The following is a 27,610-nucleotide window of genomic DNA, read 5'->3' on the forward strand; positions in this document are numbered from 1 at the left end:
GCCTCGGGCTCCCTGGGCTGCGCCCTTGGCGGGAGCCTCTGGGTCGGCGACCCCGGGATAGACAGGAGGTGGGGGGGGGCCGGGGCTGCTGGTGGTCTCAGAGCGCCGGCCAGGAGCCCGTGTCTGTGCGTGGGGTCACCTCCCCGTCCCGCGCCGCCCCAGACCCACCGGGACCCCCATCCTGCACCAGCCACCCCCACCCCATAAGCACCTGTGGGGACCAGGAGGGAGGGCTCGGAGGCCCCGCCCCTCAGACAGCCGGCCTGGGGGCCGCAGGGCCCTCGGGATGACGTGGCTGTTCTCCTGAAACTTCTCTATTCTGGGCGCCGCTTAGAAGCAGCCTGCCTCCCCGGCCCGCACTTCCTCTGCTAGACCTCGGCTCACCACCCCGTGGGCGCCGTGGGGACGGGGGTGCCGCGAGCTAGGCTGTTAGGTTTGGAAAGTAGCGAGGCCCGTGGCTGCCAGCTCTGGTGCTTCTTGTCCCCGTGCTCAACTGCCCAGCCTCCCGGCCGCCTGTGTCCCTCTCGGGTCTCGCTGTAGGCCAGCCCTTCTCCCCAGACGGACGGGAGGGGGCGGGGCCGGCTGCCCTGGGGCAGCGAGAGTCCGGGCGGGAACGGGGGGGCCCCAGGGCCCCAGGTGCCCCTTCACAGCCCCCGCACCTGCCCACTCGCACACGTGTGCACACTCACATCTGCCCACTCACGTGTGTGTGCACACGTGAGCTCTCATACACTCACACATGCACACCCCCTGCAAACACACCCCTGGCACGGAGCCGTGGGCCTGTGGCTGGGCCTGTGGTGTCTGCGGAGGGGCTCTGGCCCTCCCGGCCTCTTGACTCGAACCGGCTGATCCAGAAGCTTCGCTTAAAAGTGGAAGGTGTCTCAGCGGCTGCCGCCCCTTCTGAGAGCTGGCCCTGAGGCTCGGTCCTCCCAGCCCCCGGCCCCGCGCGCCGTTACCGGGCTGGGCTGTGCGCGACAGGAGGAACAGTCCTGGAGGCGCCGTCGGTGCCCCGAGTGAACAAGCGTCACGTTCCGCCACGCTCGCCTGCCGTGGCTCAACGTGAAACCTGGCAAACCTGCGGAAAAGTGGACCCGCGCCCCTGACCGGGTCAAGGGCCATCCGCAAACGCACGTGGCTGTTGCACCGAGCGAGACGTCGGGGTGCATCCGAGCGCGTGGGCGCGCGGCCAAGCCAGTGTCCCTGTCGCGCCCGGCGCACTTGGTGCCGATCGAGTGTCGCTGTCGGGCACGTCTCCGTGGCCGCGGCGCGTCCGCTCGGGCGTCTGTGGAGCTGGGACTTCGGGGGTGGGGCCGCTCACCTGTGGCTGGTGGCAGGGACCCCGCGCGGGGCACGGAGCCGGTGCGCCCCGGGGATCTCCTCGCCGGTCTCCCGTTGCACAGGTGGAGAGACTGAGGCCACAGAGAGGCCCGGCCGAGCTCCAGCCCCTGAGGGTCTCGCCTTTGCCTTCCAGATCCCGACTGGGCCTCCTACACCCTGGGGGTGTTCATCTGCCTGAGCTGCTCGGGAATCCACCGGAACATCCCCCAGGTCAGCAAGGTGAAGTCAGTCCGCCTGGATGCCTGGGAGGAGGCCCAAGTGGAGGTACGGCCCCGAGGGGATGGGGCTGCGGGGGGTTGGAGGAGCCCCTGTGGTCCGGCTGCACCCCCACGAGGCCCTCGGCCCGGCCCCCTGGGTCACAGACACCTCGAAGTGGCCACCCCCGGTGTTCCCGGCTCCTGACTGTGGCCGGCACTGTGAGGGGGGAGCGGTGGGGGGCGGGGGGGGTTGAGGAGTGTGGGGTGGGGGGGAGGGGAAGAGGGGGGAGGGCAGAGGGCAGGGTGGTGGTGCGGGGAGCCCAGGGGGCTGGGGGCAGGGAGGGGCGGGCGGGGCAGGGGGACGGGCTTATGGGGTGAGCAAGGCCTTCGTGTCCTGTGCTGTCCGCCCCCCGGTTCGCCCTTTCGAAGCACACAGCTCAGCCGTTTCCGGTGGGTCCACGGTCAGGCCACTGTCACCGGAGTCACTTTTAGGACATCTCACGCCCGACAAGGGAACCCGTGCTCCTCGCCGTCCGGTCCAGGCCGAGCGGCGTCCCTAGGCTCTGCGTCTCCACAGACGTGGCTGTCGTGGGCATTTTTGTGAAAGGGCGCAGGCAGCAGGTGGCCTTGGCCTCAGCCGCTTTCACTGAGTGCCACGTGGCCAGGCTCCGCCCGGCTGGTAGCGCCTGTCAGGGCTTGGGCCTTTCTGTGGGGGACGACGTCCGCTGCGTGGACCGGCCTCGTTCTGTCTGCCCGTCCACCTGCCCACGAGCACCTGGGGCGCCGTGGTTTGGTACCGAGCCCTGTGCCCACAAGGAGTGTTGTGACCCAGCGTGGCCCCCGTCCTGCCCGCCGGGGCGGAGTCACCCCTCCGGTGGAGAATCTTGGTTCATGGAACCTGACGCGCCGGCTCTGCCTTTCCCCACCCCCCGTGACCGCCAGGCCACCGCGGGACCGTGGCAGGTCCTGGAACCTTAATTCCTGCACGTGGGAGGTCACGTGACTGTGATTCCGGGAGACTTCGCGTCACCCGCACACCCTGGCCCCGGGATCCTCCTCTGCTGTGTCCCTGTAGGGTCCTTGTTTGGCTTTTTTTTTTTTTTTTTTTTTACGTTTATTTATTTTTGAGACAGAGAGAGACAGAGCATGAACAGGGGAGGGGCAGAGAGAGAGGGAGACACAGAATCCGAAACAGGTTCCGGGCTCTGAGCCGTCGGCACAGAGCCCGACGCGGAGCTCGAACTCACGGACCGTGAGATCACGACCTGAGCCGAAGTCGGCCGCTCGACCGACGGAGCCGCCCAGGCGCCCCAATGGCATTTTGTATCACGAGTGACGCTGAGCGTCCGTGGCGCGGGTCAGCGTCCTCTGCGTCTCATCCGTGGCCTCCCGTTGGCGCCCTTGCTGACTCCTTGTTAGCTGTTTCGTTTTCTCGTGTTCTTCCACGTTTGGGGGTCTGACCCTTCGAGACCGTATGGCCCGCCGGTCCGCGCTGCCTTCTGGCTCTGCTCGTGCTGTGTGCAGTGGAAACTTTTTTACTTGGTGGAGTCAAAATTATCAGCGTTTTGTGGTTTTCGGGTCTCTGGGTACCTAGAGGGGCCCGCTCTGCCCCAGGCTCCTTTTGACTCATAAGGGCGTTACGGAGCCGCAGCTCTCACGCCAGGCCACTCGCCCTTGTGAGGTGTGAACGGACGCGATTTCACCGCGTTTCCGGCTGCGTCACCGGCCCCACTGCCTGATTTTGGAACATTTTCCCAAAATAGACCCTGTGCCCCTCAGCAGCCCCTCCCCCTTCCCTCCACGACCCCCACCCCAGCCCCTACCGGAAGTAACATCTGCTTTTCTGTCCCCATACGTCTTCTGGGCGGGTCATGTCAGTGGACCGCCACCCCCCCCACCCGCCCCCGTGGCCTCTGTGACTTCCTTCCCCGCGGAGCACCATGTGTTCAGGGTTCAACCACGTGGCCGTGGGCATCGGCGCCACAAGCCCCTTTGTCGTGGACTGCTTCCCGCTGTGTGGATAGGCCACATTCGACTTACGCCCTCGCCCGTCCATCGGTGACTCTTGGGCTGCGTGACTCCCTCGGCTGCTGCGAGGGAGTCACGGGCAGGGGTCGCCTTCCTCCGGGAATGGCCTGGACTCGCTGTGCCTTACGGGGCTCTGTGTTTGACGCCTGGGGGTCTCCCAGGGGGTCCAGGACAGGTGCACGTGGCCCCTGGCAGTGCACTGTGGTCCCCGGGCCCCCAACGCATCGTACCGCCTGCCTCTGATTCTAGACGCCCTCGTGGGCGCCTGGCGGTCAGCATCTCCACGTACGCCGGCCGGCTTGTCTGCGTACGTGCTCCACAGAGACGTCCACGCAAATCCTTTACCAATTTTTTGGGTGTCTGGGTGGCTCAGTTTGCTAAGCGTCCGACTTCGGCTCAGGTCATGATCTCACGGTCCGTGGGTTCGAGCCCCGCGTCAGGCTCTGTGCAGCTCAGGGCCTGGAGCCCGCTTCGGATTCTGTGTCTCCCTCTCTCTCTGACTCTACCCCTCTCACACTGTCTCTCTTTCTCTATCAAAAATGAATAAACATTAAAAAAAAAGAAATGTATATTCTTGAAGAGCTGTATACGTATATATTTCTTATTACTGAGGTGAAAACCACGTAACAGAAAACCCACCGTTTTATTTTATTTTTTTACATTTATTTATTTATTTCGAGAGAGAGAAAGAGAGCACGAGCACGAATGGGGGAGGGGCAGAGAGAGAGAGAATCCCCAGCAGACTCCACGCTGTCAGCACAGAGCCCGACGCGAGGCTCGGACTCATGAACTGTGAGGTCATAACCTGAGTCAAAATGAAGAGTCTGACACGTGACTGAGCAGCCCCAGCGCCCCCCAAACCCGCCATTTAAAAATTTTTTTTTTTAACGTTTATTTATTTTTGAGACAGAGAGAGACAGAGCATGAACGGGGGAGGGTCAGAGAGAGGGAGACACAGAATCTGAAACAGACTCCAGGCTCCGAGCTGTCAGCACAGAGCCCGACGCGGGGCTCGAACTCACGGACCGTGAGATCATGACCTGAGCCGAAGTCGGACGCTTAACCAACCGAGCCACCCAGGCGCCCCTAAACCCGCCATTTTAAAGGGAACAGTGTGATGGCGTCTGCCACGGTCACGTTGTCTGTTTCCAAGTATTCCCATCACGTCCAAGGACCCAGTGCCACCGGCCCCGCGGCCACGCGCTGTGCCCTTCTCACCCGGCTGCTGTCAGCATGATGCTTGCACTCTCTCGATGGCATCCTTTGGAGCACAGTTTTTAATTCTGAACTTCCACTGTTGTCTCTGGTTGTTTGTGCTTCTGGAAAGACATCTGGGAAACCACGTGTTAACGGGAGACATTAATGGGAGATTTCCCCCTGTGTTTTCCTAACATGATTTTTAAAATTATTCCCTGGTTCTTATCTATTTTTACTGTTTAATTTTGGAAATCACAGCTTCAGTTCAGCTGGAAGTTATGTCACTGAAAGGCTGCGTCCAGCCATACTTTTTCTCCAATGGTTTCTGCGTTTCCTGCCCCCACTGATGATCAGCCAGTAGACGCCCCTCGCTGATGTGAGATGGCCGTTAATCCATCCTATTAAATTCACTTAATATCAGTCTTAGATTCTAGCGGATCGATTTCTGGATCTTTTATTGGTTTCGTTGATTAGGCTTTCTAGTCAGTAACAGGTTTTAATATCTGGTAGGAAGAGTCTTCATTTACAGAATTTTCTAGAATATTTTTTCTTGTTAATCGTATTTTTTTTTAATTTTTTTTTTAACGTTTTTTATTTATTTTTGAGACAGAGAGAGACAGAGCATGAATGGGGGAGGGGCAGAGAGAGAGGGAGACACAGAATCAGAAGCAGGCTCCAGGCTCTGAGCCATCAGCCCAGAGCCCGACGCGGGGCTCGAACTCACGGACCGTGAGATCGTGACCTGAGCCGAAGTCAGACGTTTAACCGACTGAGCCACCCAGGCGCCCCATTGTTAATCGTATTTTTAAAAATTTTTTTTAAGGTTTATGTTTTGAGAGAGACAGAGAGAGAGTGAGCGAGCATGAGCCAGGGAGGGGCAGAGAGAGAGGGAGACACAGAATCCGAAGCAGGCTCCAGGCTCTGAGCTGTCAGCACAGAGCCCGACGTGGGGGTTGAATCCACGAACCGTGAGATCATGAGCTGAGCTGAGTTGGATGCTTAACCGACTGAGCCACCCAGGCGCCCCTACCCTGCTTGTTAACTTTAAAATCAACTTTAGAACCATTGCTAGCTTTAAAAACTGCTATTCCTAGGGGCGCCTGGGTGGCTCAGTCGGTTGGGCGTCCAACTTCGGCTCAGGTCACGATCTCCCGGTCCGTGAGTTCAAGCCCCGCATCGGGCTCTGGGCTGATGGCTCGGAGCCTGGAGCCTGCTTCCGATTCTGTGTCTCCCTCTCTCTCTGCCCCTCCCCCATTCATGCTCTGTCTCTCTCTGTCTCAAAAATAAATAAAATGTTAAAAAAAAATTAAAAAAAAAACTGCTATTCCTATTTTGTTTTTGTTTTTGTTTTTGACAACTTCCAAAAGCGCATAGATTAACATAAGGAGGCGGCATGTTCCCACCCCTTCCAAGCACGGGTCTCTGTGCGCAGTTTTGTGCTCATCCCTCAGGAGCGTGTAAGTTTTGTCTTGTGGAGACTTTGAGCATTTCTTGTGAGGCTGCTTCTTGGCTGAGGTTTCGGATACATAGAATTCTGATTTCAGAATTCTAATTTGGTACCAGCCTTTTGCTCAAGTGTCTTACTGTTGGTGGTATTTTCCAGTTGAACCACTTGGGTCGTCCATGGTCGCGACCCAGTGGTCCCCAAAGCTCCATGCTGTTAGAAGAAAGGCTTTCCCTGGAGGCTTCGGGAAGGAGGCAGGATTGGAACACAAGGGATTTCCTTTGCTCCCCTTGTCCTCAAGGCCACTGTGCGGTCAGGCCCCTCTGGCCCCTTCCCTGCTCCCCACACCGGCCCTGGGATGTCGTCCAACACCAGCACGCCAAGCACCCTCCTCAGGGCCTTTGCACCTACTGCCCACCCACACTGCCCGTGTCAGTGCCCTGCTCCCCACTCCTGACTCCTGCTGTCCGTCCGCCTCGGGGGACACGCACTTTGCTGCCCCGGGCCAGTCTCCATCTCCGGGGCCCTCGCTGTGTCCAGTTCTCGAGGGCCGCCTGCCCGTGTGGGTCAGATGAGTGGACGGCGGGCCTCGCATGAGGCAGGGACGGGGCACCTCGGGCGGAGGGCACAGCGCTGCCGTCCCGGGGGATGTATGCAGGGCCCGGCCTCTCTGCCACCCTCCCCAGCACCCCTTCTACCCGGAAGTGCAGGTCCTGTCCCCGCGGCCACTGCGAACCACCTTCGCTGGGACAGGAGCAGCTGGGGATCAGCCGGCCCGGCCCCGGCCTCCGGGAGCACTGACCCTGTCCTCTCTCCACAGTTCATGGCCTCCCATGGAAATGACGCTGCGAGAGACGCGTATGAGTCCAAAGTGCCTCCCTTCTACTACCGGCCCACGTCCTCTGATTGCCAGTAAGTCGCCGAGCGGTTTTGTCTGGGGCTGGAAGACCGGAGGGGGGCGGGTGTGGGCCCCGGGCCGGTGGCTGGGCGGTGGGGTCCTTGCTGGGGGCCCTCGAGCGCCCCCGGAGGTCTGAGGAGGATGCTGAGAAGCTGCACCTGTGCGACCGCCTGTCTCAGGGTGTCCCCCTGTCCCCCCACCCAAGCCAGTCATCCCCTCCCCCGGCGTCGCTAGACCTCCCTGCATTCCCTCCCTCCCTGGGCATCGCCGCCAGGGACGCCTCGGCCCTCTGCTCTCAGCACAGGCCTGGCCCTGGGGTGCCGCCCAGACCCGCCCCCCACCAACCGCCTCTCCTCGTCCACGGTGGCAGCCACAGCTCGGAACGAATGGCCCTCTTTTGACAAGGGTGTTCCTGGGGGCCCAGAGGGGTTGGGTGAGTTTCTCAGGGTGACACAGATGCCAGCAGACGAGCTGGAACCAGCACTTGGGACGTGGTCTCTATGCTGGGGAGCCCTGTTCCCATGGGGGCAGGTGGGAGACCTCGTGGCCACTTGCCTGGGGGTGAGCTGCCCTTTCTTGGAAAGGAAGGTGGGGACCTGGCCCACCCACCTCCCGGGCCGGTGATATGCTGTTGGCTGCGGGTCTCTGGGGACAGGACGCCTTGCCAGGGACCCACCCCCATGCAGACACCGTGTCACATCCCGAGACCCCACTGCTTCTGGGCTCCCGGGGAAATCTGGACCCTGAGGCCACGCCAGGCCATTCATGTCCCAGTATGAATCAGCGAGGCCGGACAGCTATTTGTGAGATGTGATTTTATCGCCCCGGCCACAGGCTGCCCTGTGGTCTGGTTATTTGCATGTGTCCCCATATGTCCCTTCTGTCTGAGTGTATGACAAGGGACAGACTGGAACACAGGCCACGCCCTTGCCAGGACATGCTCACAGAGACCATCCCTGCCCCTTGCTGGGGCAGTGTGGTCAGGACCCATCAGGTGACCGGGCGTCCCAGGGTGGTGAGCGTGCCGACCCGGGGCGGGCCTTGCCTTCCGGAAGCTTCCGCCAGGCGGAGGTTTGTGGGAGCTGAGCCTGCCCTGGCCCCCACACTCCGTGGGTGTTCGGGTCTGCCCAGGCCAAGCCCCAGAGGCCCAGGAGGGTGCAGACATCTGCAAGGGTGAGGTCCCAGCCCCTCGTGGGGAAAGCTGACCAGGGAGGTGTGGCAGCCGACCCACCAAGCTCCCTGTGGACAGCCGTGCAGCGGTAGGAGGTGTGGTGGAATCCCTTTGTAAACCGTGGGGATTCAGATGTGCACACTGCGGAGACAGGGAGCCTCCCAGGTGTCGTGAGGATGGCCTGGGGGGGGGGTGTCCCCCTGCCCGGGGCACGGGGCCCATGAGGAGCCGTGCTCAGAAGGCCTGCGGATCAGGCCGTGTTAGTGTCAGGCGGTGACTCAGAGGGGGGCGGGACCCAGTTCCCTTCCCGTGTCTGCCCCGCTGGCCTGGCATTCGGTCCTCACACGGCGGGAAGAAGGTCGCCAGGGCCCTCCCGGTTTTCCCTCTGCTGTCAGCCGGCCCCTGGCTTCCTGTGACGTGGGCTCAGCAGGCAGCCTCGGCGGAACCTGGAGGAACCCCCCGAGCCCTCAGCGGGCAGGGTGCCCGGCTGGCAGGGGCCCCGTGCCGGCTTCCGGGGGCCAGGGTGACGAAACACCGGGTGTTCAGCTTTTGCAACAGAAATTCACTGTTCCCACATCCTGGAGGTCGAGGTCGAGGTGCCTGTGGGGTCCCCTGAGCCCCCTCCTCGGCTTGTACGTGGCCGTCCTGTGTCTGTGCAGACTCCCCCCACCCCAAGGGCGCCCCGACTCCGGGGCGACCTCATCATGACCCGTTAATCCGTCCAAACGGGGGCCAGTCTGCAGTGTCGGTTAGGACCCAACGTCTTTTCATGGGTGGGGGACACAGTTCATCCCTTAATGGCCTCTGAAACCAGGCGGATGAAACGCCAGGAGGTCTGGGTCTGCTGTGGGGAGGGCGGAGGGCACGGGGCAGGCGGGGAGGCAGCGAAGCCTGGCCGCCCTCAGCTCCCGAGAACGCAGAGCAGGTCTGGGGTTTCATCAGCGGCCCGAGACGGGGTGTGGGCACTGCCTCCCTCGTCGCCGGGCCTCACGTATAGCGGGAACCCCGTCGCTGCCGGCTTTCCCTGGTGCGGGAGGCCGGGCCAGATGGCCTCCGGAGGGCGGGGCCCCCTGCCGCGACACCCTGGCCGTGGGGTCCCCGGGGGCCGAGCGGTCCGGGATGTGCCTGCCAAGCAGCGCGGGGACCCCCTCCCGTGCCTGCTCCCAGGGCTTAGTCCCGCTGTTGCCGCCGGGAGCCTCTGTGCCGGGCCCGGGGAGGCCCCCGCACGCGGCAGGAAGGGCCTCCGAGCCCGAGGGCCGTGCCGGGGTCCCAGACGTGTCGTCGGATGGCCCCTTCCGAGGGGGGTCGGGCCCCAGGGGCCGCAGGGCGAGGAGGGCGAGGAAGCCGCTGCCTCGCCCGGTGGAGGGGCCGTGAGGGCCGTGGGCAGGGGGCCGTCTGGCAGGACCCACCACAGGCATGAGCGGGCGCTCCGGGCAGACGGCCCTCTGCCGCCTCTGGGGCAGCCCTCCCGGGGGGCGGTGGGCGGGGGTGCACCTCGAGGGCCGGTGGACGGAAAGGAATGACGCCCCAGTGGGGCTGACCCAGACAGCCTCATACCCGCCCGATTCCGTGCGGAAGTGGACTGTGGTTGGGGGCTGGGGGGGGGGGGGCGCTGGTGGGCACGGGGGTCCTCTTGGGGGTGACGGCGGCATAACCTTGGAGAGGCGCCGTGAGCTGCCAGAATCAGCGCTTTCGGTGGTCGCATTACGGCCACGTGAGTCAGAGCCAATTTTTTAGTTTTTTTTTTTTTTTTTTTTTGTAATCTCTGCCCTCAGTGCGGGGCCTTGAACCCACAACCCCGAGATCAAGAGTCGCAGGCTCCTCCGGCCGAGCCAGCCAGGCGCCCCCGGGGGCCATTTCTTGTTTTCTTAGGAGGAGGTGTTAGTGGCAGACCTGTCTGACCAGCAAATGATTTTGAAAATCAAAGCGGGCGGCCCTTCGGCCCTGCCGTCGGCAAGGGTGGACACGCGCGCTCTCAGTGGCCGCGTGTCCGTGGGGTGCCAGGGGCCCCCACGCCCCGCGGTCCCGCTCGGCCCGGGGCTTACTCTGCCCTCCCTCCCCAGGCTCCTGCGGGAGCAGTGGATCCGGGCCAAGTACGAACGGCTGGAGTTCACCCACCCGGAGAAGCAGGAGCCGTACTCTGCAGGTAAGAGTGCGCGTGTCCCTCTGTGTCTCTCTCTGTCCTTATCTCTCTGTCCCTGCCTGTCTCTGTGTCTCTCCTCCCTGCCCGAGGCGCTGGCAGGCCTAACTGGTCTGGCCCGTGTCCGGTCCTCCTGACACTGAGCTGGGCGGCCCGGTGCTCGGACCCCATGGTCACCCACAGCACAGCTCCGATGGGGCTGGCGCCTCGGGGCCGCGGCGGGCACCCGAAGGGTGACCAGGTGCTGGTGGGAGGGGAGTGAGGACTCGGCCTGGGTGGGGCCGGGGCCGGAAGATGGGGCAGGGGTGACGGGAGGGGCCCTGCTGGGTTCCGGAAGTGAGGCGTGCGGGCACCAGACCGGTCCACGGCCGGAGTGCGTGGGTCCATCCCAGGCGCTGAGGTCCACGAGGGCCAGGTGCCCCCTGTGCCTCCCACCGCGGCCGCGGGGCCGGCCGGGAGTCCTCTCTGCCCGTAGCTGCCGCCACCACTGTTCCCCTCGGGAAGCGTCCCCAGCATCTCGTGCGTGTGTGAGACAGGCCAGGAGCAGGGGGTCCTCAGGAGGGACACACCAGCGGCCCCGAGCCCGTGGCCCCACAAGGCCACAGCCGTGCAGACGGTCGCCTCTCCACCGGACCCCGCGGGGCTGGCGGAGGGTGCTGGCGTCCCAATTTCAGGGCCCACGCGGGCCGTGGGCAGCCCCCGCCCGGGTCCTCACCAGGCCCCCCCTTGGGGCAAGGCCACGCTCCAAGTCACGTGGGAGGTGCTGGTGCACGGGCCTCAGAGGTCGGCCTCGGGGAATGACCCCCCACAAGCCTGGGGACCCAGAGGAGCCGGAACCACAGCCCCACACGGCCTCTGGATCTCACCCGCTCACCACAGAGGCCTCCCCGGTGCCCCACACGTGCCCTCCTGGGTCTCCCAGGCGGGGGCCTCCAGGGGCACCAGGCCCCGCAGCTTCCGGTGCCCGGCTGGCTGGATGCCCCAGACCCCAAGCCGGCGCAGTGCTCTGCTGAGACGGAGGGAGTGGCCCCCCCACCCCAGCCCGGCGTCCAGGGGGTAGGGCAGGGGCACCTGGGGGGCCGGCAACCACTGAGGAGTCCCGGCCCTGTGGTTCCTCGTCGGGCGCCCCTCCCCCAGTCCTGTGAGGAGCACCAGGGGATTCCCGGGAGCACTTCCTGCCACAAGAGCACTTTCTCGGGCCCAGGGGATGACACACCCACTGGCCACCCGAATGCAGTTTAGCCGGGCCCCTCGGAGGGGGAGGAAGGGAGACGCGGGGCTCGGGGAGGCCTCCAGCCCCGGGGGCCCGGTGAGGCCCGGGCACAGCAGAGGCGAAGCCGTGGCCGCCCTGCAGCTCGGAGGGGCCGTGGCGGGAGCCTGCACCCCCAGTAGGAGGTGGGGCCGACCGGTGACCACCACACGTGGCCCCGGGAGGAAGGGCTCGGCACAGTTGTGTGAGGGGACGTGGGCGCCAAAGGTGCCACAGGGGAAGCCACGCCCGTGAGCCCACGGAGGGACGGGCCAGGGAGGGAGGGCCGGGCCCCGGGCGGACTCCCGGCGGAGCAGGTGTGGACGGGCCCACGGCGGGGCTGAAACCCTCGGGGGCTGGAGGAGGGGCGGGGTTGGCACGCCCCCCAGCGTCTTCCCGTGGGGTCGGATTAGGACGGAGGGAAAGGGTGTCCCTGGCGGAGAAGTGCCGGACCCGCCTAACCCGCGGCAACCAGGCTGGACGGGGCCCCGGTGCACGGGCAGCGTGGCTTCCGTGGCCTTCTGGCCGAAGACATAAGGCCTCTGCTCCGCCTCAGGGAGACCCCAGACGGACCTGCGTGGGGGGCCCTGACCCGAAGAGCTGACCAGCGCTCTTCGAAGATGTCAAGGTCACGGCCTGCAGGGAAGACCGAGAAGCTGGTGGCGCCTTTGGGCATCGTAGGGCTGTGGGGACTCGGCAGGGCCGCCGAGAACGGGGTAGTTCATAGTGCCCTGCGGTCGCCAGGTGTGGAGTGGGCCCTGGGCTCCCGCCGGGTCACGCGCAGGCCAGGCACCGCCTGGTGTCTGGGAGCGAGGGGCGAGGGGCGGCCACACGGCCCGGGCTCCGGACGGACCCTGGACGGACAGGCACCAGGCTGGCGCTCCCCGCCCTTGGACAAGGTCGCGGGCATGTAGAGATAGGGTGTCTCCACCTGCCCCACCCCAGCTCGCAGGGGTGACCCTGGTGACGGCTGCCTCCCCACCCTGTGCCCCGCCTCGAGCCAGGGCTTCAATGGCCGCCTTTCACTGGGAGGACAATGCCCCCTGTTGTCCAGAGGGCCTGGCTGCCCAGGCCGCCCCCAGTCACCGACAGACACAGCACTTCCTGCCTAGGCTTCGGACCCCGTTCCTGCCGGGGCTGGGGGCGGGGGGTGGTTCGCCCCGTCTCCCTGTGTCCCCTCCTGTCTGTGCAAAGCAGGGCCGGTCCCCAGTTTGCACCCCGCCCCGCCTTTGTCCTCACTGTCACAGGATGAGCCAGGGGCTCCCTGTGTGACAGAGCCCATCCCCCCGTGCCTCGGTTTCCCCATCTGTGTAGCGGGGAGGACACAGTGCTCAGCACGGGGTCGTTGTTAAGCATCAAATGGCGTTGCATGCGGGGCAGCCAGTGGGCCTGAGGCATCCGTGGGGTGGTGGCTGGTGGGGTCCCGTAGAGTGAAGGTGCTCGGGGGGGGGGGGTCTGTCTGGGAGGGGGCAGGCTGACGGGCCCCTCACCCCCGCACCGACGTGGATGCGAGCGTGCCCCCACGGGGCTCGGGACTGTTGGCTGCTCCCTCGAGTATGTTGTACGTGGGGATCGGGGTGTGCGGCGTGTGGAGTTGGCCACGCGGAAGGCTGTGCTGGTCCCCCAGCGGGGCGGGGAGGGCTGCGGGAGCAGGCGGGGAGACCGGGGGGCTGGCTGGGGCAGCAGGGAGAGGGGGGCAAGGGGGGCCAGGCCTGGGACCCTGTGTCAACCTCTCGGGGTCTAGAACTTACAGGCCGGGAACCAGGTCTTGGCCCTTCTCGGGAGGAGGCTGCCGTGGGCCTCCGATTCCCTGGTGCCTCCCCGGGCCCTGTCTCTGTGCCCAGAGGACACCTCTCCACCGGGCGTCTCCCATCCTGGGAGGGCCGCCCCGGGTCTGGGCACGGGAAGCCACGTGTCCCGGCTCCAGTTAAGAAATCAAAGATACAATCCACGTATAAGCTCCGTGCCCGTGAAGGGGACAGTTCTGTGAGCCGTGACAAAGGCAGATACGGGACACTCCCGATCAACCAGGACCCTGAGGGCCATCGCCGGCCTCCCCTCCCGGCCCCCGCTCTGCCCCGGAGTCACTACGTGGAGCCAGTGACGTGGCACCTCTGGAGTGTGGCGTGACACGGCCGACACTGGCCCGCGCTGCGCCCGTCCCCGGCGCTCCTTCCCGCGCAGAGCAGTGTCGTGTGCGCGGACGAGTCCCCAGCTTGTGTCCGGTTGCAGCCGCCGCGAGCGTTGTGCTCAGGCTTTCACGGGAATGTGGTTTCCGTTCTCTCTGCGTCGTGTGAGAAGCGCGTGGCGGTTCCCCGTCCGCGTCAACGAGCGAGCGGCTCTGCAGCCCCTGCGGCCGAGGCGGGGCCCAGCACCTTCTCCCCGCACGTCCAGCCCCGGGCGCCGGCCCGCCCTGGGGATGGTCCGTTCCTCTGGTTTGCTCGGGCCGCCCCGGGGGGGGGGGGGGGGTGAGCAGCGGTGTCCCCTGGGGGCCCGGCACCTTCTCCCCGCACGTCCTCCTGGCGCTCCATGCGGGGCTTCTGGGGAGAGGCAGCGAGTGGGGCCGGGAGGTGGGCTGGCCGGTCCGGCTTCCCAGGGGGTGGTGGGGCCCGGCACACAGTAGGCGCTTAGTAAATGCTGAGTGAACCATCTGGCCTCTGCCCCGGGGCTGGTCAGCCCTTGGGAGTAGACGGTCTCCCCGCTCAGCCCAGCTCCGGGGGTGCGCGTCCGCAGGGCACCCTGGGCCCCGTGCCGCCTGGAGAGACCCCTCTGGCAGGGGTGTGGGGAAGGGTGGGGCATCGACACACCCCAGGCTGTGTAGGCGTGCGGCACGATGGCCTGGAGCCCCGGAGCCTGCAGGGGGCTAGAACCCCGGGGTGTGGCCCCGGGTGTGGGGGGCGGGCGTCCTTCCCCGGCCAGGGCTGGGCAGGCCTACCCCACGGCAGGGCCGGGTGCGAACACGGCCGGCCGCTGGCTTCGGGCTCCGGGCCAAAGCGTCCTGCTGCTGGGGCCAGTCGGGGACCCCGGCCAGCGCCCGTCCGAAAATACTGCCGCTGCTAGAATTAGGCCTCCTGGCGGCTGGCCGTCGGGACCCACGTGGCCCGGGAGCCAGAGCGGTTTGGGGCCCGTGCTTGCTGCCCCCCCCCCCCCCCCAACACTTCCAGCAGGGCCTGGGCCTGCAGGAGTGTGGGTCGCGGGCGCTGCTGCCACCTGCTGGGCCCGGCGGGCAAGGCGGGCGGGCGGGCCGGGCCGCGGGGGTCCTGCTGCGCTGGGAGCCACAGCCCCGAGCCGAAGGTCAGCCAGCGCTCCATGCCTCTGGGCCTGTTTCCCCTCCTGCACGAGGATAACAGCGCGGAGGGCTTTCTGGGGACCGAATGGGGCCGTGTGTGTCGGGGGCCCAGCCGGAGATGCTGGTGGGGACCGTCCTTGCGGGTGTGGGGGCCCCACCTGCCGGGCGGAACCTGTGTTCCCCGCTTCCCGGTGGGTGTGGACACTTGCTGTTCGTTTAGTCAACAGACATTCACGGTAGGGCCCTGTGTGGGCCTGGGGACGTGGTGGTGGCCCTGCTCCCCGGTGCACGCGGTGGGAGGTGCCTGCTGGTGCCGTATGCAGGAGCCTCCGAGTCGGGGGGGGGGGGGGGAGAGGCCCCGTTTGGCACTCCGTCCCGGGACAGACTGAGCGGCACCAGCTGCCCCCTCCCCGACGCCAGGCTGCGCCTTTTTCTGGCCACGTGTCTCTAGAGCAGAGAAAATAGCCCCGGTCTCCGTGGTGTCCGGGAGGGGGCTGCCAGGGCCGCAGAGGGGAGGCGCGGTGGGGTCAGGGCCTGGAGGTGGCATCCGAACAGGAGGCGGCCAGGGCTGTCGGGCTCTGGGGGGTGCTGAGCGGGGCGAGGGGCCGGCACGAGCAGCCCCGGGCCCGGCCGCCTCCTCCTCCCGTCCCGGACCAGCCTCAGACGGCCCCGCGCGGGGCTGACGGCCCAGGGGGGCGGCCGGACGTGAGCCCCAGGGAGCCCCCCGCACCCGGGGCAGAACAGGTGGAACCGTGGGGCGATTCGTCCCGGAACCCACAAGCCCTGACCGCGGCCGGCAGCCCCGCCGTGGAACGCGCCCAAGGACGGCAGGCGCCCGGAGCCGCGGTCGCACCGGCTGGGCCCCACCCAGCAAAAAGGAAGGAGCCGCACACGGTCCGCACGCGCGCTGTCGGGGGAAGGCACAGCCGGGCGCCGGACCAGGTCTTGAACAGGCGAAGTCAACGGGAGTGAGGCAGGAACGAAAGAGAAGGGGGCGTCTGGGGGCAGGAGCGTGCACGGGAGGGGGCAGCGTTCCCTTCCAAAAGCTGCCGCAGCGGCCGGCCCAAACTCGCGTGCCTCAGGACGACACAGACTGGCGGTCCCGTGGATCCGGAGGGGAGGGCCGCAGCCTGGGTCCGGGGGCCGGAGAGAAGGCCAGGGCGGGTCCGCTCCCGCATCTCCGCGGTCGCCCGCGTGCAAGGACCCTCGAGATGACCTCGGGCCCTCTGGACAATGCAGGACGCTCGCCCATCCCCAGAACCCCCTCACGCCTGCGGTCCCGAGGACTCCGCGGTGGGTACCTCGGGGCTGCCCGGCGTGGGCGGCCCCACAGGCGTCTCCACAGGGGCCCGTGGGCCTGCGCACGGGGCCGCACCGCACCCCTTCCGTGTGTGTTTATTATGCCTCCAGGAAGAAAAAGGAAAAATGGCCCAAACGGCAGGCAGCAGCGGGCAGCGTGCTGGGGAGGGGTGGTCTCGGGCCCCTGCACCGTGGGCCCGTCTGGCCCGCGCGCACCCAGCTTCCCAGCCCAGAGGCTGACGGGTCTCCTGGCGAGGGGCGGGACCGTGCTCTGTGCGGGTCAGGACGATGGCCTTGGCTGTGGTCCACTGTGACCCTCTGACCCTTGCCCTCTCTCCCCCCCCCCAGGATACCGAGAAGGCTCCCTCTGGAAGCGAGGCCGGGACAACGGGCAGTTTCTAAGCCGGAAGTTTGTGCTGACTGAGCGAGAGGGGTCCCTGAAGTATTTCAACAGAAATGATGTGAGCTGGGCCCAGGGTCTGTCGTGGCTGCACGTGGTCCCCAGCTGCCCGCACGCAGTTCCCGGAAGCCACACTGCCCCTCCCGTGGGGATGGGGATGCCCGCCCCCCGCCCCCCCGCCCCCGTCCACCTCAGTGTTCCCTGGGGCCAGGCCTGGGTTGGCAATGCCAGGAACAGAACCAGCGAGCCCTTCCCTGCTGGGCACGCCCGGGCAGCGAGCAGGGGAGGGGCAGGTCGAGCCCTGCCCCCACCCAGACCAGTTCCAGATCAGAACGTGGCCCCGTGACACAAAGAGCCGAGGGTACGGTTGCCGGCCCCCCAGGCAGAGAGGAAAGCCAGGCTGGTGGGACGGGAGCGGTGTGGGGGACCGTGCCCGGCCTTGCGCAGGGGGCACACGGGACAGAGGCGCTCAGCGCCAAAGGAGCAGAGGAGGGTCCACCTAGGTGCCAAGCGCCAGTTGCCGTTGGCTTACGGGTCAGGGAAACCAGGTCCAGAGAGGGTAAGCACCTTGCCCAAAGCCACAGAGCACAGCCAGCGCCCACAGGACCGCACTGCCCGCTCCCCCGCCCACCCGGAGCTAAGGCACGGCCTTGCTTCCAGGCCAAGGAGCCCAAGGCCGTCATGAAGATCGAACATCTGAACGCCACCTTCCAGCCGGCCAAGATCGGCCACCCCCATGGCCTGCAGATCACCTACCTGAAGGACAACAGCACCCGCAACATCTTTGTCTACCACGAGGACGGGAAGGTGGGTGCCGGGCTGCCCTCGTCTCGGGAGAGCCCCGCCCCCACGGCGAGCGCAGAGCCAGCTGGGCCCTCGTGGGGGATGGGACCCGGAGGGACCCACACGGAAGAGGGCCACGGTCTGGGGGCGTGTGCGCAGCGTCCTGCTCCGTGGCCGTCCCCCCCGCCTCCCACCCTGCACCTCTGCAGCCTGAGGGTGGAGGGAGCTCCCTGCAAACACCTCGGGGTCTGTCCTTTTGGCCACTGGGGGATTCTCATCATTGTTCTTTGGATTTTGTCCCACGTTTGGCTGCAGACCACGTGCCCGTGGTTTCAAGGGCAAAACGTGTCTGTGAGGCTTCAGACACAAGCACCTGGCAACCACCTGTCAACAACCTTTTCTCCTTTTATTGCGTTAAAACGCACATTCTCACGTTTAAGCATTTGCTTCCGGGGTATTAGGTACATTCGTTGTTGTGAAGCCGGCCCCCCAAATCGGTCTCCAGAACGTCCCATCTCCCCATAGTGACCCTGACCCGGCCCCCCTGCCCCGCCGTCTGCTCTGTGAGTCTGACCACTCCAGGACCTCGTGTGAGTGGATCCCGGTGTCGTGTTCTCCTGCGTCTGGCTCGAGTCACTCAGCACCACAGCCTCAGGGCTGTCCACATGGGTAGCGGGTGTCCTTCCTTCCTTCCTTTCCGAGGCCGAGTGGTCGTGTGGATGGACCACCTGTGGTTTATCCCTTCCTCCTCCGACAGACCCTTGGGTGGCACCTGCTGGTGGCCGTGAACGCTATTGCTGTGAACGTCGAGGTAGCGACACCTGAGACCCCGCGTTCAGTGTTTGTGATTATACAGCCGGGAGGGGAATTGTGGGATCGCGGGGTCACCGTTTCGTTTTTTGAGGAACCACCACACTGGTTTCCGTGGCAGCGGCGCCACTCGGCATCGCCGTAAGCAGGGCACGCGGCTCGTTTCTCTGCGTCCTCGCCAGCACCGGCTCCTGGTTTCTGATTCTGGCCGTTGTGACGTGCGAGGGGCCGATCACAGCGGTTTTGACCCGCGTCTCCCTGATGATGCGTGACGCTGCTCGGGGGGAGGGGCACCTGCACGTTGTGTCTGGAGAAATGTGTACTCGGTTCCCATTTTGCCCGTTTTGGAATGAGGTGGGTGGTCCGTTGCCGAGATGTAGATTTTCTGTATGTTCTGGATGTGACGCCCTTATCAGGTGATCTGAAAACATTCTCCCGCCTGTGGGTCCCTGTTACTCTGTGGAGAGTGTCATCTGAAGGACGCAAGTTCACAATTTGCAAAAAGTCCAACTTGTCTCTCGCTGCCTGTGCCTTCGGGGTCACGTCAGCACGATCACGGCCGTGTCCGACGCCACGAAGCTTCTGCCTGTGTCTTCTTCTAAGATCTGTAGTGACCAGTCTTACCTTGTCCTTGATCCACTTGGGAGTTCATTTTTGTGTGTGGTGTGAGGTAAGGGTCCAACTTCATTCTTCTTCATGAGGACGTCCACTTTTCCGAACACTTGGTTGAAAAGACTGTCCTTTCCCCTGTCGGATGGTGGTGGCGCCCTTTCTCAAAAAATAACGTAACTGCTCCCTGGGCTCTCGGTTCCGTCCCATTGGTCTGTGTGCCAGGTAATTTGGATTGCTGTGGCTTTGCAATAAATGCTGAAATTAGAAGGGTGACTCTTCCATGTTTGTTTTTTAGAACTGTTATGACTCAGGTTCCCAGAGCTTCTGTACGAATTCTGCCAGATGCATCTTATCAACCAACTGAGGTGGTGATGTGGTTTACTCTTCCTTTACTCTGTTAATACAATGTATTACATTCATTGATTTCTTCAAAATTCCTTGCGTTTCAGGAATAAATCCCACTCGGTCGTGACGTATAACCCTTAAATATGCTGAACTGTTGGCTAGTATGTGGTGGAGGGTTTTTGCGTCAGTGTTCACATGGGATATTGGTCTGTGGCCATCTTCTATTTTTGTCTGGCTTTGGTAATCAGGGTTGCACTGGCTGCCTAGGAGTTAGGAAGTGTTCCCTCCTCTCCAATTTTTTTGGAGACGTTTGAGAAGGACCGGTGTGGGTTATCCTTGAAATGTTTGGTGGAACAGCAGTGAGGGTGTCAGGAGCAGGGTTTTTCTTTGTTGGAAACTTTTAAAAATGTTTATTTACTTTGATAGAGAGACAGAGTGAGTGAACAGGGGAGGGGCAGAGAGAGAGGGGGAGAGAGAAAGAGTCCCAAGCAGGCTCCATACTCCGCTCAGAGCCCGATGCGGGGCTTGATCTAACAAACCGTGAGATCACGACCTGAGCCAAAATCAGGTCAGACGCTTAACATACTGAGCTGCCCAGGCGCCCCCTTTGCTGGGAAGTGTTGATTCCCGAGGGGAGCTCCTGACTCGTTTACCGGCCCGTGCACACCGTGCATTTCTTCACGGGTTCGTCTTGGCGGCCTTTCCCCTTCCAGGGATTTATCCACTTCATCTTGGTTCCCCCGTCGTCGGCGACCTTGTTCACAGCGCTGTCTCCTGGACCCTTTGATTTCTGGTGGCAGCGTCCCCGCTTTTGAGTCTGATTTTAGTGGCCCGAGTGTGTTTCTTAGTCCGTCCGGCTCAAGGCTCGCCAACTGCCATTCGTGTCGAAGAGGCGGCTCTTGTCGGTTTCGCTGACTTTCTCTCCTGCGTTTCTACTCCCTCCGTCATCAAGCTCGCTCCAGTCTCCCCTCCCTCGGGCCGGCCTTGGGTCTGGCTTGTTCTTCTTTGTCGGCCTCCTTCCGTTGTCCGTTAGATCGCGGACCGGACCCCTTCCTTGCGCTTTAACGGCAGCGTTTGCGGCGCCAGACCCGCCTTTGGCACGCTTGGCTGCATCCCGTGTTTTGTGGCGTTTCGCCTTCCCCCATCTCGAAGTGTCTGCTCACCTCCCTCGCGGCTTCTCCTTTGGTCCGCTGGTCGTCTCGTAAAAGTGTGTGGCTTCCGCGAAGTCGTGAGCGTTCCACTTTTCCTTGTGTTGACTTCTAACTGCATCCGCCCTGTCGCGGCCAGAGAGGACACCTGGTAGGAGACCGATAGGCGGCCTCACGTGGGGTCGGTCCCGTGCCGCGTCCCGTGGGCACCAGGCCAGAACGCGTCCCGGTCGGCCGGCGCGTGTGGTTGGATCTGGCCGTTTGTGTGAAGTCCTCGTTTCCCGTGTCGGACTCTGCCGTCCGTTACCGCGAGCGCGGTATCGAGCCCCCCGTCTGCTATTCGAGGCTGTTTCTCCCTTCACCTCCGCCGGGTTTTGCTTCCTATGCCGTGACGGTGCGGCACGAGGCGTGAGCGTGTGTCACGTCTTCTGGCCGCACCGAGGACTTACTAACGTGCAACGTCCTTCTTTGTCCCTTGGGACCTTGCTCTGACTTCGAGTCTGTTTGTCTGGTGTCCGCGAGACGCTCCAGCCTCCTGGCGGCCGTGTGCACGAATCTCCTTTCCCGCCTTTGACCGCCACCCTGCTGTGTCTCCACCTCGGCCGAGCCTCCCGCAGGCGGCACGTGGCTGGACCGCGGGCTGTCGTCCAGCCCGCCGTCCCCTGTCTGTGGATCCAAGAGCTTCCCGCGTTCGCCTTTCCCGTGGACGTGGGTAAGGACGGCCTGCCGTCTGGCTCGCGCTCGTCCCGTTGTGCGCGGCCTACGGCTTTGCTGTCCCTCACTTCCCGCGTCCCTGTCCTCTCTCGCGTTGAGCTTCTGTAGTCGAGTGTTGAAAGTCCCTCCCGGTTCCCTTTTGTGTATGTTCTGTGGCTCTTTGTGGTTGCCATGGGGATTCCATCTAACATCCGAAATTTATAACCTCCTGGATCCAATTTATAGTAGCTGAACTTCAGGAACACGCAGAAACTGCTCCTTCACTCGGCCTGGACCACACCCCGTGGCTGCAGATGCCACGGTCTTACCTCTTGGTGCACCGTGTGCCCTGAGGCACAAATAGTCATCCTTTTAAATGCTCTATCTCCTAACGTACGTGTAAAACAAGATATGTAATTACAAACCAGTTACAGTTAAGAGTAGCTTTTAATTACTATTTGTTTCTTTCAAAGTCTTAGTCTAAATCATGTGAAGAACACAACGTATAGTTACAGCCCGTCGTTACAGTAAAACCAGGTTGTGCAACTGCCCCAATACTTCCCTTTCCAGAAACCTTTGTTTCTCCGTGCAGCTTCGAGTTACTGTCTGATCTCAGAGGAGCAGCTCTGTTTCCCCAGCTGCAGGTCCCGTAATAAGGCCTTTATCATGTTGACGCACGTCCCCTCTAACCCTTCGTTTGTATCGTGAACAGATTGTACTTTGTCAAAAGCTTTCTTTTGCTTTTTCTGCATCTGGTGAAACGATCATGCGGTTTTTATCCTTTGTTTTGTTGACGTGACAAACCGTGTCGGTTTGTGACTCTGAGTCACGCTGGCATCCCTGGAATAAACCCACTTGATCAAGGTGAATGATCACTGGATCCGATTTGCTGGTACTTGGTTGAGGATTTCTCAACCATTTCTCTATTTCTCAGAGCTCTTGGCCTGATATTGGCTAACTGTGTTTGGTTTGCTATCTGGGTAATGCTGGCCTCACAGAACAATCTGGAAGCTTTACGTCTATCTTTCGCAGTAATTTGAGAACCGGTATTAACTCTTCTTTAAACATTCGGTAGAATTCGCTAGTGAAGCCGTCCGGTCCTGTAATTTGTGTGCTTGGAGATCTCTGATTACCGATTCCGTTGCGTTACGAGTCGCTGGCATGTTCAAGTTTTCTACTTCCTCATCTGGTTTTGGAAGACTGCACGCAAGGTTACGTGCTATTAACAGGTTGTAGGAGGGACGTGGCTCAAGGCACGTGAGCCAGTCTTCAGCTTCACCCAGAAGCTTCCACCCTCTCTCTCCTCAGGAGACTGAGACCAGGGCCTTCTTGCACGTGCAGCACGCGTCTGCAGCGGTGCCTTCCCCGAGAGGGTTGTGCGCACCTGCTGGGGCCGGGCCCTAGGCCTGGACACAAGGAAGACTGTCTGACGTGGTTCTGCCCTCAGTGAGCAGGTGCACGATTTGTCAGGAGAGACAAGTGGCTAAAATCCCACCTACACTGAGAACTGGAAACAGTGACTGACTGCGGGGGAGGGGACTCACATCCCAAGGATGAGGACAGACACTGGGATGGCACGTGCAACGTCCCTGGGGCCAGATGAAACAGGATATGCTGGATAAGCTGACGAGGCTGAGATCGGCAGGAGAGGAAGGGCATGGGCTGGGCCGACCCCGCAGGGCCTGCGGCCACGCTCTGGACTTTCACCTCTATTGGAGGTACAGCGGTGGTTTGCTGGGAAAGTGTCACCGAACTGCCAATGACTCACCCAGCTGTGTGGTTTCAATGATCCGAGGGAGGCCTGACGTGAGGTGGGAGGCCAGCGCCGGGGAGCAGGCAGGAGACGGTGCCTTCTGGTCTCCGGGGCTGGTGAGGAAATGGAGAGCCCAGTGGTCACTGGAAGGGTGAACGGGGTTGTGGGCAGGGCCCAGGTAGAGGTCACGGCCTGGATTGGACGTCCTGTGTAGGAGGGTGGGGGACAGAACAGAAGGGGACACTAGCCGGCCCCAGGGGCAGGGATGGTTAGAGGGTGTGGGATCTGCAGCAGGCAGGCATGGCAGAGGAGGGAGGGGGGCGGCTGTGGCCAAGGCGGGCGCAGGGTGACCCGTGGGCAGGAGTGGGCTGCCCAGCGGTCAGGGAGAGGCGGCCTGATGGGTACCAAGTGCTGGCAGGGGAAGGAGCTGTTTGGGCTCGTCCGAGGTTGGGGCAGATTCCAGCATCGGGGGGGTGGGGGCCCAGGGCGGGGCGTGGCAGCCAGGAGAGGAAGGGGCTGGGGATCCGGCCTGCCTGGTGATGGGGCTCCCCTCCCGCAGAGCAACCCTCTTGCTCTTTCCCTCAGAGGAGAGGGGTGGCAGCCCCGGGTGGGGTTAAAAACAGGCCTCCCTCTGGGCAACGTGTATGCTTTGTAACCGCAGCTCCGTAGGAGAGGAAAGGAGCCGCCCAGAGCCCGGGGCAGGGTCAGCTCAGGGCCAGGGGCCGGCCGGCCGGCTCAGACATCGCCACCCCCGCTCTGGGCCGGCTCAGGGCTGCCCACCCCCCCCCCCCCCCCCCCGCCCCCCCCCCCCCCCTGGGCCGGGGGGGGGCCCCCCCCCCCCCCCCCCCCCCAGCAGGCCTCGCCCAGCACACAGTCTGGGGGGCAGAGCTCACGGCCCAGGCCCACACCAGCCTCTGACCCGCAGGAGATCGTGGACTGGTTCAACGCGCTCCGCGCGGCCCGCTTCCATTACCTGCAGGTGGCGTTCCCGGGCGCCAGCGACGCCGACGTGAGTAGTGGCTGCTCGTGTCTGTTGGAGGGGGTGAGGGGCACAGCCCGAGCCTGGGATGCTGGGCCGGGGGGCCGGCCGAGGGCCCCCATGGACGCTGCTCCTTTCTGCGGGGGTGTTTCAGCTCAGCGGCCATGAGGGTGGGATGGAGGGGCTGGGACACACAGGGGGGTGGGGGGGGGGGGGGGGGGACCGGGAAGGCCCAGGCCTGAGCCTGTCTTCTGCCCCAGCTGGTGCCAAAGCTCTCCCGGAACTACCTGAAAGAAGGATACATGGAGAAAACCGGGCCCAAGGTGAGTCTGACTGGCTGACCTGAGCCACCGGGGCCTCCTTGGAGGCCAGTGTCTCAGCCTCCAGGGGCTGGGGTGGCCGTGCAGGGTCGAAGGGTCAGCGACACACCTTGGCGAAGATTCACTGTGCTCTCGGCATGCTTCTAATGGGTCATCTTGACCCCAAAACCTTTGTAAGCAGGGGCCCCGTGGACCCAGGACTGTGGGGCTCTGGTTAGCCCTACCCACTCATCCTAGCTAGTGCCAGGTCCTGCCTCGTGCCTTTGCCCCTGTCCATCTGGTACCTGTGCACCCGCCTGGGGCCCCCTTCCCTGCCACATGGAGGCCCGCACGCAGTGACCCCATGGCCCAGACAGGACTCTGAGGCTGAGCCCCAGCTGAGCCCCCAGGGAGGATCAAGATGCACAGAGCAGCGAGGAGGGGAACTGGCGGGGAGGGGAGGAGAGGGGAGGGCACAGAGGTGGGACAGTACAAGTGCAAAGGTCCTGGGGCACCATCTGGCGGACGGAACAGGACGCAGCAAGCCTACAGAAGGCCCGAGTGAAGAAGGGAGACAGGTGGGGGCCCTGCCCTCAGGCTAAGTGACCATTCCCCGGGTTTCTCTCACAGCAAACAGAAGGCTTCCGGAAGCGCTGGTTCACCATGGACGACCGGAGGCTCATGTACTTCAAAGATCCCCTGGTAAGGACGGGCCTTGGCCCGGGTCAGCTGGGCCCTCACGGGTGATGCCTCCTCTCCCACGACGACAGGCCGAGGGCTGCCGGCCACGGACGGCGGGGAGAACATACGGGAGGGGAGGGCCGCATCCCTGGGGCCTGGGCTGCCCGGCCCCGAGGCTCAGCCCGGCCCCGACCCACAGGACGCCTTTGCTCGCGGGGAAGTCTTCATCGGCAGCAGGGAGAGCGGCTACACGGTGCTGGACGGGCTCCCACCGTCCACCCAGGGCCACCACTGGCCACACGGCATTACCATCGTGACACCGGAGCGCAGGTTCCTGCTGGCCTGTGAGACGGAGTCAGAGCAGCGGGCGTGGATGGAGGCTTTTCGGAAGGTCGTGGACAGACCCATGCTGCCCCAGGAGTACGCAGGTGAGTGCGGGGGGGGGGGGGGGGGGGGGGGGGGGAACCCAACACTTCCTGCGTGGCTCTGACACAGCCGGACGCCCGTCCTTTTCCAGTGGAAGCCCACTTCAAGCATAAACCCTAACAAGAGCTGGTCGTGGAGGCCGAGGGAGCTGGACTCACGGGAAACGCCACCGAAGAGTCAGCAGCCAGAGGGGGCCGGTGATGGAGGACAGGCCTCCTGGCCCCCACCCTCAGGGGCAGCCCTGGACGTGGCCAGGCGGGGCCTGTGCTCTAGCCACTAAGACTCGTTTCTCCGGAGCCTCACTGCAGGCCGGCTGACCTGACCTCTGCCCCCATCATGCTGCTGCCCATGGATGTGACCCTGCCCACCCCCCCAACCCCACCCCCCCGTCCACTGGACCACCCTTCCTCGGGGCCTGGGCCCAGCCTCCTGGCTCAGGGCAGCCCAGCGGCCCCTCACCAACTCACCCTGCCCCCTGCCCACCAGAGCAGGACCCTGCCCGAGCAGGAGGCTGGGCTGTGGGGACAGCGGGCAGCCTGCATGCCTCCCCTCCGGCCCCTCCTACGTATCCCCTCAACAAGTATTTATTGAGCACCTGCTGTGTGTCAATTGTGCGGTCCTGGGTGCTGGCACGGGGACACCGTCCTCGTCCTCAGGGAGCTGACCTGGCATGTACACGAGGGTCTGGGGGGCAGAGGCCCCAGTGAGCTGTAACACCCCGGGTCGGGGTTTCAGGCCTGCCTACCTGCTGGGCACCTGGATGGGGGAGGAGAATGAAGGGTCAGCTCTGGTCTGCTGCCGCTGGGCACGGACTGGTGACCCACCCCGCCACCTGGAAGACAGAGGCAGAGCTTGCCCCCCGCAGGACCCCAGTGTGCCGTTGGCCAGACGGTAGTTACATCCGCCAAGCCTCGTCCCGGGGGCGCCCTGGCTCTGCCCACCCTTGGCGGAGGGGGGGGGGGGGCGGAATGGAGGAGCGTGTGCAGGGCACGGGCTACCAGCTGGGTGATCCGGGTGACCCTCACCCCTGTCCTGCCTGGACCAGCCCTTGAGGGGACTGGAAAAGAGTCCCCAAGGGAGGGTGTCCTGACCCATCACACCAACCCTCACATCCTATCCTAAAGTGGCCATTTATGTCAGAGGCTGGGGGGGGGGGCTCTGGGTCCCAGGAAGATCTACCCACTGGCCTCAGGCACATGGCAGGAAGTGGGGACACCTCCAGGGGGAGGGTGTCCAAGGGCCTCTGCCTGTCCTCGTGGGCCCGGCTCCCACCACCTGTTCTCCCCTCTGCATCTGAGCACACGGCCCGCCAGCTCGGACCCCGGCACGCCCGAACAGGGGCGCGGCTGCAGGGTCAAGAGGGAGTGCGAGGCTGCACCACGCCCCCCGCCGTCTCAACCCTGACCCTACTGCGCAGAGGCTGCGGGGTAGGGGTCCCCCCAGACAGCTGGGCTGGGGGTGAGGCCAGCCAGAGGTCAGCCAGGGCCACTGCCAGAGTCCCAGAGACCCCACCTGGCCCAGGAGAGACCATCCACTGGCCCTGCTCCTCCCCAGCTGTGCTGCGACACCATAAGCCACCGTCACTGGTCCGTCTTCCCCAAGGAAACGAGGAGGTCTCCTCCAAGGTGGAACGGGTAACCTCGTGGTCCCCTCCCCGAGTGGCCAGCGGCCCAGGCCACAAGTCCTCCGGGACTGGTAGTCTAGACCCTCTCTTGGCCCGGAGGCAGAGGCGTTGTGCCCCTTTCAACAGGAAACAAGTTCACCACTGGCGGGAACAATTTCCGAAACAAGGTAGGAAACTCATGGTCCACAAAGGGTGTCACCGAGCTTACCTCACAGACGTCCGGGTGACGGGCCGCTCGTAGTCCGGGTGCCGGGCTAGAGGCCGGCTCGGGGCTGGCGGTCGTGGTGGCCTCTGCTCCCTCGTGCCGTACGGCGGAGACATGGGGACACAAGGCCCGCCCGGCTGCAGGCGCCGCTCACAACTGCCCGGTAAAAGGGCCGCACCCGCGGGGGACGCGGGTCTCCGTGTGCTGAGGGTCCAGGCAGACGCCACCGCCGGGGGACGTGGGCGCAGGCAGGACAGCAGCTGTACAGGGGTGCTGTGCTTCCCGGCAGAACCGCACAGAAAAACCGCCGTGCCGCTCAAACTCCCCTCACGCCGACTGCGCTGGGCGCGCGTTGTAGTTCCGGAACAAACGTCACGGCAGGAGCCAGGCGCCCGTGGTGGGCTCGGACCCTGCACTTCAGAGCCAACCCGTACCACCACCTGCTCCGGAGAGCCACGCCGGGCAGCTGGGGGGGGCCCCGGCGTGGCCTGTCCCCACCTCCCCCGCGGCCTGTCTGTGGTGTCTCCACATCTCCACACGCACCGCCACGTGTCTACACCAGAGCCACGAGACCTGCGACCGGCCGCGCGTGGCCATCC

At 64.2% G+C, this 27,610-nt stretch overlaps 1 protein-coding gene across 1 annotated transcript; it reads left to right on the top strand.

The window, feature by feature from the left end:
* On the top strand, positions 1-27,610 carry ADAP1 (ArfGAP with dual PH domains 1). The gene is made up of 10 exons (XM_049639033.1): positions 1-1,605; positions 7,028-7,119; positions 10,340-10,422; positions 16,602-16,714; positions 17,314-17,460; positions 23,723-23,806; positions 24,037-24,099; positions 24,706-24,777; positions 24,956-25,184; positions 25,274-27,610. Exons 2-10 carry the CDS (start codon positions 7,031-7,033, stop codon positions 25,300-25,302), a joined length of 909 nt encoding a protein of 302 aa, XP_049494990.1. The 5' UTR covers positions 1-1,605; positions 7,028-7,030; the 3' UTR covers positions 25,303-27,610.

Source organism: Panthera uncia, chromosome E3 (assembly GCF_023721935.1).
Source record: "Panthera uncia isolate 11264 chromosome E3, Puncia_PCG_1.0, whole genome shotgun sequence".
In the NCBI taxonomy this organism is placed as follows: Eukaryota; Metazoa; Chordata; class Mammalia; order Carnivora; family Felidae; genus Panthera; species Panthera uncia.